Here is a 14759-nt window from a genome sequence, read left to right on the forward strand (position 1 = left end):
AATATTCAATAATAGACACACATTGCAATACCCAATGTATCCAAGTAGTAGCAAACCCCATTTTAGTAGAGCCCTCTCAAAAAAAAAAAAAAAATCATTCTACTATATCATAGGCCTAGCTAAGATATACCTTGAGAGCCATATAACCCTTCCTAATTTTACTATGGCGCATTTGATGCAAGAGCTCATGAGTGAGATAAATGTTACTAAAAATAATACGATACGGGACAAATGCACTTTGATTTGAGTTGGGCTAACAAGATTATGCAATTAAGGTTTTTTACTATTCACCATGCATTTAAAAATGACTTGATATATGATAGTTCATAAACATATAGATCGAAATTGACTAATTTCATTAGGATTCTTTAATTTGCTTGGGTAAAAGCACAACTACAATTTTATTCAACTCCTTAAGCATGAAATTTATTATTCAAAAAAAAAAAAAAAAAAAAAAACTTTGAACAGCACTTTGATTGGATTTTGAGAGGGCATTCTGACTACCTTCAACAGAAGTTGGTATAATGATGACATTTAGGGCCCATTTGGTAACGTTTCTAGAAATGTGGGTTTCCTTTTTCTATGCTTAGAAATGGAAAAACACCCCAACAACCGTTTGATAAACATATTTCGGAAAAACCTATTTTTTAATTTATTCCTATTTTTGTGTTTACAAACATGATTGGAGAAACAAGTATTATGCATTTTTCTGTTTACTAAAAAAACTTGTGGGAAAATAATTGATCAACCCCAATGAAATATGACTTATCCCTCTTTTTGGCTCATCTCTCCTCTTTGCTAGCTTTCAAGCTCTCAAAACCCAACCCTTGTGGATCGTGAAGCTCTTGAACCTCAAGGTGAGATCGTGCTGCTCCAACATTCATTGTCTCAACCTTGCATACCCCTAATCCAGCACCTTTGAGAAGCTCATCATCTTGCATCTGATTTGAAAGGATTTCGTATCTGCAAGTCCACCTGAAACTGATCGTTCTCCACATTCGCTGCAACACTTCACTTGTTCATAAGAGAACCATCGAGCCAATCCATAAACTTACCAACATTCCATTGAGGAGCACCAAGAAGTCATCATCAATTCACTCATTCCACCGCAAGAACTGCACTTCACCTGTTCCAAGAGGTAGAGGCTAAGGGCATGTTTGATAATGCTTCAAGAAACGCGTTTCTGCTGTTTCTGTGTCTAAAAATGGTAGAAACAGAACAAAAAGCATTTGATAAAACTGTTTTGTTTCACTTGTTTTTATAAATAGAAATTGAAATTTCTACTTAAAAATGGTTCAAGAAACGACCCAGGTGAAGTTTATGGAAACGACTCGTGGCCATTCTTTCGCCGGTTACTATCGACTTCCATAAATATGACTTATCAAACACCTTCAATTCTGTTTGTGTTTCTAGAAACGAAAATTTATGTTTCTGTCGTTTCTTGAAACAAAAATGGCAGAAACGTTATCAAACGGGCCCTAAGGTTCCGTTTGATTTTGTTTCTCCTGTTTCTATGTCTAGAAGTAGTAGAAACATTTTTTCCCGTTTTTGTACTAATAAGTGATTTTGGGAATTGCAAAAAGGTGTTTGATTTTTCTGTTTCTCGAAACGTTTTCAATAGTGTAGTCGAGTTCAAGACATGAGTGAAGGCATGACGTTGTAGGAATACAACTCACGAGTGAAGGCATGACGTTGGAGTTATAGGAATTCTTCATAGAGATGAGCTTCAGAAGGATGAATGCAATCCGAAACTATGAGCTTCGTACAACCATGTTGGAATCACCGCATCTAGATAGCAAGAAGTTTCAACAATTGATTGGGTTTGGGTAGGTCGAGTGAAGTATCGAGTTTTTCACAATTTTGTCACTTCCACTTGTTTCTAGAAACAAAAAAACAAGTCTAACTTATTTCTCCATTCCTGTTTCCAGACACAGAAATAGACATAAATTTCTATTTCTGTTTCAAAAAACAAGTGAAGCAATACAGAAAAAATCAAACAGCTTTTGGGGTGCTTTTTTGTTTTTGAGCACAGTAAAACAGAAAAAACCGTTTCTGAAAACAAAATCAAATAGGCCCTAATATTTATGGTTTCCTGAGAAACAATCAATCTATGGCTCAATGTGGTATATTTTTTGTTTTAAAATCTATAGTTTCAAGTAATTTTTCCAATGGAATTTAGTCAATGTTGCTCAATTTTATTTATTTATGGCTTTTGAACTTGAATATTTATTGGCTAGGCTATCAAGAGAAGAGGACAGGAACCGAACTCGAAAAATAAAAAAGAAAAATAGTTCTCTAAACTTGAATACTTCTGAATACTGAAGTTAATTTGTTAAGCAACCAGACGATGCAAAGTGTTATTAATAAACCTGACTTCTGGACGTAATCTCAGTAGTTCTATCTTTATGTTATATCACTCAATTATTTGTTAGGATTTGTCTTCATAGGCATTTTTTTCAAAATAATATTAAGTGTTTTTATTGAGAGAGGGAATAAGGCAATTGGTTTAAGATGATATTGAGATGGATGGAATGGAGTTTCCTGTGTACAATATTTCTCCCATATATCACATCAAGACGTTGACTTGATGGATCTTTTAAAAGTAATGATCAATGTATACAAAGTTATAATTGATTGACCTTCTAACTCGTGGACCATGAAATTGGAAGGCATCCGTCTAACAATTATCGCTTGGACTGAAAACTTGAGATTTTAGTAATAGAGTTGTTCATTTTCCCATATTGGGTTACGCCAAAGCTTTGTAAAATTATTAATGTCAATTTTGTAATTAATGATAGTAGCATTAGAATCCATTTCTAGAAATAAGTGTTATCAAACACCAATGCCTATTTGAAACGTTTTCGAAAACAAGTTTATCAAACACTCATTTTAAAAAAAAAAAAATGGTTTCTTAGCACAAAAACAGAATAGTAGATATGGAAACGACATAAACAGTATGAAATAAGCCCTTAATGTTCACAAGTCCAACCTAAATGACTTACCTATATGTGTATGTTACACGTATAAATAAGAGGAAGTATTTTTTTGTGGAGAAGTGTGGTTCCTATAGGTGCACAAGGACCTATGGGAGCGCATGAGGAAGCATTTACAGAAGAGTCATGTGTCATTTCATGGGGGTAAGTCAGTCATTTTGTTTCCATATGTTCGGGCATAGGGGCCACACTTCCTCACACAAAACATTTTCCTATAAATAGATGATTACATCTGTCCCACATGCCATTAAAAGTACATTAAATGACATTTAGGAAAAAAAGGGGAAAGAGAATGCTACCTAGTCGCATATCCATTGAGGTAGTGGAAGTGCGAGCACAAGCATCCAACCAGAGGGGTAAGGGCATCTTTTTATAGCATCCTATGTCTAGGTGTAGAGAGCGCAATCGAGTTGCGTTCTTTCCCCAAAAAAAAAAAAGAAAACGATAGGTGTTGCCAAGTATATAAGGCAATGTCTTGAAGCCAAGGAAAGAAGAAAAGGGAAAATGGAAAAAGAGAGAAGAGATAACTATATTAAAGGAATAAAGTTTTCTAAGTGGGACATAAGAGCCACGCCCAAATATTTCTACATCCCATTTAGAAAACACTTGCCCATTTGTTAATTCATGATTTTTGTCTTGTTGTGTTTATCATTTTTATTTCCAAACTTCTTTCATACATGACCTATGTAGTATATATGTAAACGAGAGAGGTTTCACCAAAAAAAAAAAAAAAAATACTGAGAGAGGTGATCCATACTCCACATGGTCAAATCACATATGCATGCATGGTGACAAATTTCTAACCATAAGTTATCCTTTAAACTAGCTATTGGCTCCATACAATCCTATAGATGCGATGCAGTTGCTCACGTCCCAACCGCCAGTTATGTTCATACCTATTATTAATTTCTTTTGCTAGAAAGAGAGCATTATATTATAATAAAGGGGAAGAGGAAACAAACCGAAGGAAAAGACACTCCCCTACAGTTATCAAATAATACACGAGTAAGAAAATGAGGGGGGGGGATGTTGTCCTAGGGAACACAAAAATGATGATTAACACCAAAGCATGCAAAAGCCTAAGCAACTCCATTTCCAGTGTAAATAAGGTCAAAAGAAACTCAGTGAAAATCATTAACAAGATGAGTATAGTCCCGAATAATGTCTAGAATATGCCAATGGATGCTAGTGTTAGAATCCGTTAAAATATTGATAATAAAAGCATAATCTCCTTCAACAATGACATTGAAAAAACCTATGGACTTTGACAATTTGAGGACCTGCCTAATCTCCAGTTCTTCCGCAACATAAGCGAAAAATTCAGCCCAATATATTCTGTAAATCGGACATCCCCGATTAGATCTATCAATATTCATTTTTTATTTATTTATTTATTTAAGGAGATCCATCGACATTCAATTTAATAAAACCAGTAGAGGAGAAAGCCAATAAATACAGGATTGATAGTAATAGTTGAACGCTGAAAGATGCGGTATACCTAAATTGTATTGCTTTCACTAAAATAAATCTACCATTCTGTCGCTTTCAGTGAGACCGGTATTGGGTTAATTACCCTCCGATCAGAATAGTACTATTAGATAATACTGACCATCTGATTTAAAAAAAGAATTGATACTGATGGTCCAGTGGAAACGCGACACTACCATGGATTAACAAGTCCTACCATAGACTAACGTTGTAGGTCATCATTCTAAATTGTTTATTCCTTGTCCTCAGTGACCCAAACCAAAAGCGCGTGACACGGCGAGTGGGAGTCGAAGAGTGACGGATTTCACGACTCTACGTGCCCTGCATGACGTTCTTTAGCGGGCCATGCATGCTTATGCTATAATATTTTGTTATTATAAAAATATTTGTCATGGCCTTTTTTATTTTTTTATTATTAAAATAAAACCACAGGGAAAAAAAATGGATAGGAAAAGCGAGCGATAAAACCGGAATTTCATCCATTTGACGACCTACGACGATGACGACGTGATATTAGAGAGAGAAAGGACAAGACGAGAAGTGTGAGAAAAGAGAGCGAAAACCAAAAGAAAGCGAAGAGAGAGAGGAAGAAACAAGAGAGACGACTGGTCTGGTTTGTCTCTCTTAAGCCCTCTTTTTCTCTCTACGTCTCTCTGTGTCTGTCTCTAATCTCACCCATGTTTACAGATCACGGCGCCTCCATCGACTTCTCTTCTCCTTTTCTAGTACATCTCTAGGGTTTTCGTTCCTCACATTTGTTTCTTATTTTTTCTCTTTTTCTTTATGGGTTCTCATAAAAACGAAAAAGAATTGAGACCTTTGTTGATGTCGTCGTCGTCTTCTTCTGTTAAGATCGGTTGCTTCAATTCGGATTGTGAAGCCAAACCGGAGCGGTCTCGGAAAGGATGGCGCCTTCGGAATGGACAGTTTGCAGAGCTCTGCGATCGATGCGCGTAAGGAAATTTTTTTGGTTTTGTTTTTCTAGAGTTCTCTCTCCGTTCACTGTCTCTGCTTCTCGGATGTTAAGGAAAATTTTCTTCAAATTTTAAGTGACTTGGGAGTTGTTGGATTGGTTCTCGTTTGGTGGGAATAATATGTTCCGCGATCATTTTTTTTTTTTTTGATTAAGTGGTTTCCTTGCTGTTCTAGGCTTCTGCTTTAGTTGACTGTGTTTTCTTGAAGTTAAAGCTTTGATTTTTTTCTTTTCCTAGCTCCAGTGCTTCACTGAATCACTGAACTTTGTTCCTGTATGGAACCTTAAAGTCTTTGTTTTACATTCTTGTGGTTTCGAAGCTGTTTTTTTTTTCTGTTCACTGCTTGTTTTACATGGAGTTAACGAGTACGGAGGAGAGTGGTTCAGTTTTGAGTGTTTGTTTTGAGCTACAATGGTTAGTTTCCCTGTATTGCATCAGCTGTTGGTGGCTTTTACCTCCTATTGTTTTCTGTATTTCTCTTGAGAAGTGGAGTTCCATAGAACTCTGTGGCCAATCATTTGCTTACTCGTTTTTCCCGCTTCTAAGATTATTGTTTGGCATCGATAGATTTTGCTTAGAAATTTGTTGTGGTCCTTTTCTCTTTCAGATTAGATTCCTAGGTTCTGGTTTATCTAGTGTGATGGGCATTTTCATGCCGTTCTGGGTTTTTTCCTCTCATTTTTCTTGTATTTTAGGTTTGACTGAGCCTTTTAAAATGCGTCTGACTTGTCCAAACTTTGAGTAGCTTCTTTTTCAACTACTTATGTTGCATTTAATACTCTCTCCTGCTCTCTCAATTTTGTTTGGCTTGTAATGAGAAACATGAGGTTATTGGTGCACCTATGCTCTTTCGGCATTGGTCAGAGTCTTAGAATAGGTTTCCATCTGGTATGACATTATGTTTTCATCAAGCTCTCTTCAAAGTTTTTCTTAATACTTTCTTGCCACCACCAAGAGACGCTAAATCTTTTGCAATTGGTCGCCACCTATTTGCGGAATTTCCTTAGTTAAAAAATGGAAGTGTGTGTGTAGAAGAGCTGCTCCCTTTGGGTGAGGAAGTTAAATTCTGTTGTTCTTGTTGCTAATCTCGAATTGACTGGCATCGATATGTAATTTACAGTATCCTTTAATAGATTTAGATCTATGTTATCTATTTGCAGAAAGAGTGAGGTGTGCATATAAGGAATATATGTTGAAATATCTCTCATGGATATGGAATTAATTTTGAAGTGTCTTGTTGAAATAGATTCGCATCCATTATCCATTTTCTAGTATGCTTCTGCAGTTCAAAGAGTAAGGTTTTCTATCTTAAAGCAGAGTTGAGATAACATTTCGTTCTCTCTTTCTCAAAGGCGGGGGGGCGGGGGCTGGGGCTGGGGCTGGGGCGGGGGCGGGGGGGGGGGAGGAAGAAAAAGGAGAAGGGCCAAGACTTGTTTCCAATTAGTTATAGGCTGATGGTGTCAAGAAAGATAAATATATACGTTGATTGGGTATTTTCTAATTTTTTTTTAATATATTTAGATTCTTTATGTTGTGACATCAGTCTTATGTGGCTCTAGTTCTGCGTATGAGGGGGGGAGATTTTGTGAAACTTTTCACTTAGATGCTGCTGGTTGGAGGAGCTGTGAATCTTGTGGAAAGGTGAGTTGAAAATTCTAACATATGGATTTCCATGTTTCCCTGTCTGGCCTTTGGTGGATGCATATGATTGCTTTTGAGAAGTTGATACTAAATGATTAAATCTTCTGATGGAAGTGCTCTCCTGCCTGCAGCGGGTGCACTGCGGATGTATTGTTTCGTTCCATGCGGTTGCACTATTGGATGCTGGAGGAGTTGAGTGCTTGGCATGTGCTAATAAAAATTTCATCAGGGTGAACTATCTCTCTCTCTCTCTCTCTCTCTCTCTCTCTCTCTCTGATATTCCATTCTGGTCAGAATTCATTTTTTTCCCCTTATCAGTTCTTTGTTTTCCTAGACTATTTATTTCAATCACTATGATAAGTTAAATTTTGTTTGAGTCACTGCTTGATCCTTTGTTTTTAAATTTTAATGAATTTTTCATTCCAGAGTGTCATCTGTGATGTATAGGCTTTTGCTTCTCTTTTTAGTGTTTGTTCGCAAGTGCCCTTGGCTTACAAATTCTAATAGCTCTCCTTGCTTTGGGGCCTTTAAATTATTGGTTTTCAAACTGGGTCTAGGAATATCTGGTCCCAATTTAACATAGCCCATCACTTCCAATTTTTATGCATTTGTTTTCTTCTTCTTTCTGTGTAGCATCCACTGATACTATTCATAGGCCTGCAATCTCCTAGATTCAAATTCAAACCAGACATGGTAACCCAAAACCCAAGAGTATTTCATGCTCATAGAGAACAGGAAGAAAGAGAACAAAAAGAAGAAAAATAAACAATTTGCAAAGTTATATTATCTTTGTTTGGTCACATAAAGTGGAGGGGTGGTTAACGAAAAAAGAACAATAGAATAGGTTATAGAAATATTGAATTTTTGTTTATTGACTGCACCCTGATGCAGACATCATGCAAAGGTGGTTATAGAAATATTGAACTTTATTTCTGTTGTTTGATCCATAAATCTCTTTACTTTTGCAAACCATTCATTTCCAGGTATTAAAAATGCCAGTGTCATTATGAGTGTCACATTCTCATGCTGTAATGTAGAGCTAGTTTACACTAGGTAAATAAGCCCCAATAAGATAAACAACCTTCAACCAATATAATTCTGATTTCAGACTTAGAGATCAAATAGGCCAACAGCAAAGCCTAAGAGAAAGGCTGAATTAACACTCACAGGTAAGGAAGCTTTAGGGTTTGCAAACCTTGTTACAAGGGTCTTCAAAGTACTGTTGGAGAAGCCTTGACAGTTGCTGAACAGATCTGGAACAGAGTAGCAGGACCAGCAACAACCCTTAGCAGAATTAGGTTTTCAGCAGGCCAAGTGGGGAAACCCTGCAGCTCCTTTTTGGATGGTCAGAACAGTCTCAAGTCCTGGTCGAAGGGGACCCTAAGAGGCCTCAACAGAACCCCAAAAGGCCTTTGCAAGAAGCCTTCTGGTTTGGAAGATCCATTCAAGGTTGATGAGCTTCAAAACCCTGACTGTGGATGAAAATAGATGCTGGTTTGAGAAGGTTCTTCTACCAATCTGCTATTTCTGGTCTTCAAGTGAACTTAGTTAGCACTCCAATTACTCTCACAGCAAGCAATAAAAGAACTTAGAAGAAGAAAAGAATAGAGGAAAGTAAATAAGATAGATGTGGGTGGGATTGGCTATCTCAGCCTGGGCATCTCACCCACAGCTATTTCAGCTGTTGTACTTCCTCTCTTAGAAGTTTGGGAGCTAGCTATTGCTGCATAAACTTCATTAATTCAATTGTGACTAATTGTTACAGCACTCCCTCATAAATAGAAGTCTGAAATTACAATACAGAAGCTTGTTCTTAAATAGAAACCAACTCAAATGGGAAACTAATGCATAATAGTAACAAATTTCTAATTTGTAACTTAAGGAAACGAATAAATAACTACTAAAGACTTTCTCAAAGGCAGCTCCTCTCTTGGGGCATCTTTGACCATCAAACTAAGCAACACAAAATTCCATCTGTAAAGGAAGTCGCAGGCCACAAAAGAGTGTCTTCTGGCCAGCTATTGACAGCTGTAAAGGCTGGATCGATGGGGCTAATTGAGGGCCTTCTAGAAGCTCAATTCTGGAAACAGATATACTGTAATAAGGAACCAAAAATATGGAACCACTTGGGTCTATCTCAGCCCAAGGGATGACTGGTTTGGGCCTTCTTCTGCCTGCGATACTGCAGCCCATGATGGGTAGCTACATCAGGCTGAGCATCTCTTTTTGTATTTCCAACATGCCAACTGATGAAGGTTTTATTATGATAGTGTTTCTGACATTGAATCTTGTCAAGACTCAAAAATTTGGTAAACTATAATTGATACTGTAGAGAGAATTGTACTCTTTTAAGTACAAGTCCAGTATTTTGGCCATTAATGAGTACAATGTCATGTAAAGCTCAGTGCCATATAAAACTAAGAAATCAACCACTCAGCAGGCTAGCAGATCTGAGTTCGTTGGTGATCCGATGATGAGAAGTTTTAATTATGAAAAAACCAGAAATGAGGAAATGGGTAGGAAAAATTCAGGCGAATAAGGAAAATACCCCCGACCCCAAATAGATCCTACACTGCAGCCTTTGACTATTAAAGAGAAAAGTGAAATCCCAACTCCAACATGGTTATGAGTGTGACCTGATAATCTGTTAGTGAGTTATGACTGATTAAATTGGATACAATTCTCTATATTTAGCACGAAGGTATTTCCTTATGCACCTCTAAACTTATCTCTTCCTCCATCAAGCATCCTGAATGATATGCTAGTGGGTACGATTGAAATCTTGATTGGCTTTGTTTCACACACATAGCCTCACACTTCACAGACTCACCTGTGTGTATATACACAGCGTTGGGTTACAAAGGTTTCAGGAAAAATTTACTAACTAGAACCTTTTTTGAGTCATTGTGGATGATATTCCAATCAACTTTGGTGAGTATTCCCAATCCACTCACTCCATCCACAGAATTAGAAGACAATCCCTGAGGTGCGAGTTAACCAGTTGAGCGACTGATCTCCAGTGGATCAGCTGATTCCTGATGAACTCATCAAGTAATACTACTACGAGTGCCAGATTACATGGTCACTGATTAATCCGTATCTCCTTAGCTTTTTCCATACGAGAGTCTGCAATTTTTTCTTCAATGGACATTCCAAAAGGCCCCCAGCTCCAACCCCCCCCCCCCAAAAAAAAAAAAAAAAAAAAAGGACATTCCAAAAGAAGAAGAAGAAGAAAAATATAAATTAAGGAAGAAACTAAAAGAAAAGGAAGCCTTTTGTGCATTAAATTTTATAGCTTTTGAAACAAAGAGGTTGAGTGAGTTGGCATTTTGGTAACATGGCATCCTCATTTTCTTGAAGACTAAAAAAAGGGTGTACCTGATGCATGAGGCTCCCGCATGTGCGAGGTCGGGGGGCGCCAAGGCCGCTAGAACTGCATAGCCTTGCCCTGAGAATGTCAAGAGGCTGCTTTGATATTTGATCACCAGGTCGCAACATTCATACCTTATTGTTGGACCAAGCGTAAGACTCTGAAGAACAAAAATAACATTCGATTTAAAATTTGTCTGCCATGAGAATCTTTGGTTAAAAGAAAGACTTGCTTCTCCTCTGCTTGACTAATCAGGCAATCAGTCTTGCTGCTTGAACCAATAATGAAGAACACTTTCGGGTAGGGACATGATGGCTAGGCAAAATATACCCTTTTGTAAGTGATCAGTGACAAGTAGGAACTAGTTCTTTATTTATTTGTCGGAAGGAAACTTGATAATGTCATTGAGCAGAACCAATTTAAAAGTGAGAAGTTACATTACATTTTCATGCCCACTTTTTATAATTTTTTTGTCTCTACGAGTTTATGAAGTTTGCTGAGAGCATATGGTGTACCGGTATATTTTTACCATGCATCCTGCATTCCTTTAAATGGGATATTGTTTCGGTTTTTCCTTTCTGGATTTGTAATTTTACTATTGTAGTGTCTATGTAGTATTTTCAAGATACATTTTCTTTGTATCGGTTATCTATATGGGATCATCTAAGTTCCTCCATAATTACTATTACAATATTTACTTTTTTTGGATAATGTTTGTTATTTAATGAGTAACATTTTTATTAAATATTGCCATCGTTAATCTCATGTGCAATCTATTGGGGTTCTTCCATTTCAAAATCCTTGGTCATTGTAAAATTTCTGCTTGCTAGTGGTAAATTTTCCATGTTCCCTTGGCCAGATGCTGGAATTCTTCATCCCTCCCTTCGGTTCCATAAAAACAATCATTTGTGATTTTATATTCAATAATCTGTTTCTCCCTTTCTCAGGCACCGAACCCTGTGTGGCCCTCCCCTTTCTTTTTGCATCTTCCTCTTCCTGAGAGGCTTAAAGATCTCTCTGTTAAAAACTGGAATCAATTCGCTGGATCTAGCGCAGTTGCTGCACAGTGGCGTCATGCACCCAGTCTGTGGAATACAGCTACGGCTCTGTCTGAATTACATCCAAGGATGCCTTATGAGATCGACAGATCAAATGGGATTGATAAACTGGTTTGTGGTGAACGTCCATCTGCCTCTGCCATGGAGAAGTCAAGAAGTGAAGATCCATCTGAAAGAGTTGTATCTAGCAGCCTGAAATTTGTTCCACCTGAAAGGGTTGCAAATGGAAATGCAGGTATTGATACTGCAGCTACATTAAGTACATTCCATAGGGAAGAAATGGTTCTGGATGACTTGCAACACTCATGCTGTTTTCCAGGAGATGACATTCCGGTGGAGACGAAAAAAGGAGTGATTGTTGAACCTGGTAAGAACACTCCTGCAGCAGGAATAAACTATGAGGCACATCCAAGTGTAAATATGTCAGTGCAGTCTACTCCAAAGGATGACATGTCACCGTTACATGTCGATTTTAGTTTACCTCATGGATCACATAATGAGACAAATGGTCCCAGCAATGTTTCTGGACCTCAATCACAACCACAAATGCCTCCATCTGCAATTGCAAAGCCATTGATGGCTGGTCCACATAATGGGGTGGAATCATCTGTTGAAACTCTAGTACGTAATGGAAGACCTCGTGGGGATACTAGGGGAAGACATCAGTTACTTCCACGATACTGGCCAAGGATAACTGATCAAGAGTTGCAACAAATCTCAGGAGAGTATCCACTATTTTATGTGGTCTTTTGAAATCAGTGGATTTCTGGCAGACTTTGATGTATTAATGGTCATAATGATACAATAAGCTTCTGATTTTGATTTCAGATATACATTGATATTTTGGTAGGGTTATATTTTTGATTTGTAACCTAAAATTTAATTGTTTTATAAATCCTTAAGTATGATATTTCCTACCTACTTTTTGGGGTTTGAAAATTTTAGCATGTTTTGAACCTTGACCATATGGAAGTTCAAACTCCGTCATCACTCCTTTGTTTGAGAAGATGTTAAGTGCCAGTGACGCTGGGCGAATAGGGCGTTTGGTACTCCCAAAAAAATGTGCAGAGGTGAGCATGCATTTTTTTCAAAATTTTCCTTTTAAGTGTATTCAATATTCAATATTAGTGCTTTTTAAATTCGTAACATTATGGTTTAAGAATGTAGCTCTTTTCTGTAGTTTGGAACACATGGTACAAGTGCTGGATTTATTTGATAAGAAATATGAGTAGAAGGAAAGAAAAAGAAATAATCCCCGTGGGGAATCAGATCCCAGTCCCTGTCCCCAAATGTTAAGATCAGTATTGACTGCTGTGGAACGTGAATGGCTCTTGTCAACAATTTGGTGAACTCATCTATTGGAAATTATTTAACCAGTCTGCGGATGCTTGGAAAATAATGTGGTTGATTTGAACCTGTTTTTTCTGTTTATTTCCTATTTTGTTTTAATTTGGCAATGATATCATGGTTTTTTGTTCATTCAAAGCATTTGTGCAGGCTGTGAATGCCAAGGGTCAAATGTTCTAATGAAACTGTCACGTCCTGATGCTGTAGTTGCAGTTTGTTCATTTTTTTAAAATTTTTTGAATTAATTTTGACTTCAGTATATTTTCTTCTGAATACTTTATTTTGTCCACTGGCATCTGTGGAATCATACGGATCAAAGATCAGGTCGGCTGTTTGGTGGTGTTAGTTATGTTCTTTTGTTTTATTGCCATGTGATTTTTTTGGGCTTTTTCATTGCAAGGATCCTTCATCTTTGTTGTTCATTATTGGTATGTGTTGAGCTCTTCATCAAATCACATGAAATCTATCACATGCACTATATTTCTTTAGGATCTGGATCCAACAACTATTATTGATAATCACTTTTTAATGCACAGGCTTATTTCCCTGCAATTTCACAGCCAGAAGGGTTACCTTTAAAAGTCCAGGATGCAAGAGGTAAAGAGTGGGTATTCCAGTTCCGTTTCTGGCCCAATAATAACAGCAGGATGTATGTTTTGGAGGGTGTTACGCCATGTATTCAGTCAATGCAATTGCAAGCAGGTGACACAGGTATCTATGAAATTTAATTGGAATTGGACATCATACTTGTTTCCTACTTTTTTCTTCCATTGTTTGATGAGTTCATCTATCTTGAACTCGTATACGACTAGTCGGATGTGTTTGAAGAGGCATGTGAGGATGACACCTTGAGGGCTTGAGGCTAGAGGAGCTGCCTTAGGTATTAGGTCTCCACTTCAGAGGATGGAGTGCAGACAGACCTTATGTCAAAGTGGCTGGGTCATTCCTTAATTGAAAATAGGTTCCTCTTGGCAAGATTATGTCTGGAAACATGATCACTTTCCAATAGTCTTTTAGTTGCTTAAATGGATTCCTCATTTATCATTTTTTTGTGGCATTCAACTTCCTTTGAGTTTCCTACAGACGGAAGGGGGGGGGTAATGCTAAATGGATTCTCTTCTAGTGCTAGAGCCACCAGCTGGCAATGTAATTATTTCTTCAGTTCCTTGTAACCGTTTCTTTTCATGGAAAACTGTATTTTTTTTTTAACTGATATAAGCTGATAATTGGACCTCTGAAATGTCATGGTTTTGGTTTCTAGATATGCATTATATTTCCCAATCTAAGTTCTTAATGCAATCTTAGTGGAGGCTCTCTTGTGTTGTTTTAATTACCCTCCCCCACAATTATTGAATCATTTGTATATTTTCTGGTTGTCCATATTACCTTTAATTAATGTTTGCTTGCCTTTTAAAACATTGACTTATGGTCTATTTTCATTGCTCCTGTTATTTGTAAGCTACAATGTTACATGTAGTCATGCAAAGCTGTGGTTTCAAAGTCATTCTGTAACTTTCCAAACACGTCAACTTTCTTGTTCGTTCAATTTCATTCTTCTTCCATCTTCTGGTTATTTGTGGCCGTGGATCTGTTTCTTCTGAGATTTAACCCTTCTACTTTTTTGCCTTTTCATTTCAACTTTCGATTCCAATGTCTCATGTATGTGTAGTTTTCATATTGAGTCTTGTTTTGTGTGAGTATATTTCTAATTATTATTTTGGGTATGGTGGTTGTTTTCTTCAGTAACATTCAGCCGCATTGATCCAGAAGGAAAGCTGGTCATGGGATTCAGAAAGGCTTCAAATATTCCACCATCTGACCAGGTTTGGCCCGTAAGAGTGACAAATATATATATTTTTTTGTTTTTTGGGGGGGGGGGGGGGGGGTT

The 14759-nt window shown here is 37.3% G+C and overlaps 1 protein-coding gene across 3 annotated transcripts in view; it reads left to right on the forward strand.

Annotated features, from left to right (window-relative positions):
- The first annotated feature begins 5008 nt into the window (after positions 1 to 5008).
- LOC122064534 (B3 domain-containing protein Os07g0563300-like) overlaps positions 5009 to 14759 on the forward strand; it is a 47746-nt gene continuing 37995 nt past the window's right edge. Inside the window, exons 1-8 of one of the 3 annotated variants that reach the window (XM_042628251.1) lie at positions 5009 to 5434; positions 6999 to 7096; positions 7228 to 7326; positions 11414 to 11759; positions 11844 to 12249; positions 12498 to 12594; positions 13408 to 13582; positions 14615 to 14694. In XM_042628251.1, the coding sequence (XP_042484185.1) occupies positions 5401 to 5434; positions 6999 to 7096; positions 7228 to 7326; positions 11414 to 11759; positions 11844 to 12249; positions 12498 to 12594; positions 13408 to 13582; positions 14615 to 14694 (1335 nt within the window). In that variant the 5' untranslated portion in view covers positions 5009 to 5400. Of the gene's footprint in view, positions 5435 to 6998; positions 7097 to 7227; positions 7327 to 11413; positions 12250 to 12497; positions 12595 to 13407; positions 13583 to 14614; positions 14695 to 14759 lie in introns of all 3 variants that reach the window. The other 2 variants (XM_042628250.1, XM_042628249.1) reach the window with 2 other exon arrangements.

This window comes from Macadamia integrifolia, unplaced genomic scaffold (assembly GCF_013358625.1).
Source record: "Macadamia integrifolia cultivar HAES 741 unplaced genomic scaffold, SCU_Mint_v3 scaffold1678, whole genome shotgun sequence".
Classification (NCBI taxonomy): Eukaryota; Viridiplantae; Streptophyta; class Magnoliopsida; order Proteales; family Proteaceae; genus Macadamia; species Macadamia integrifolia.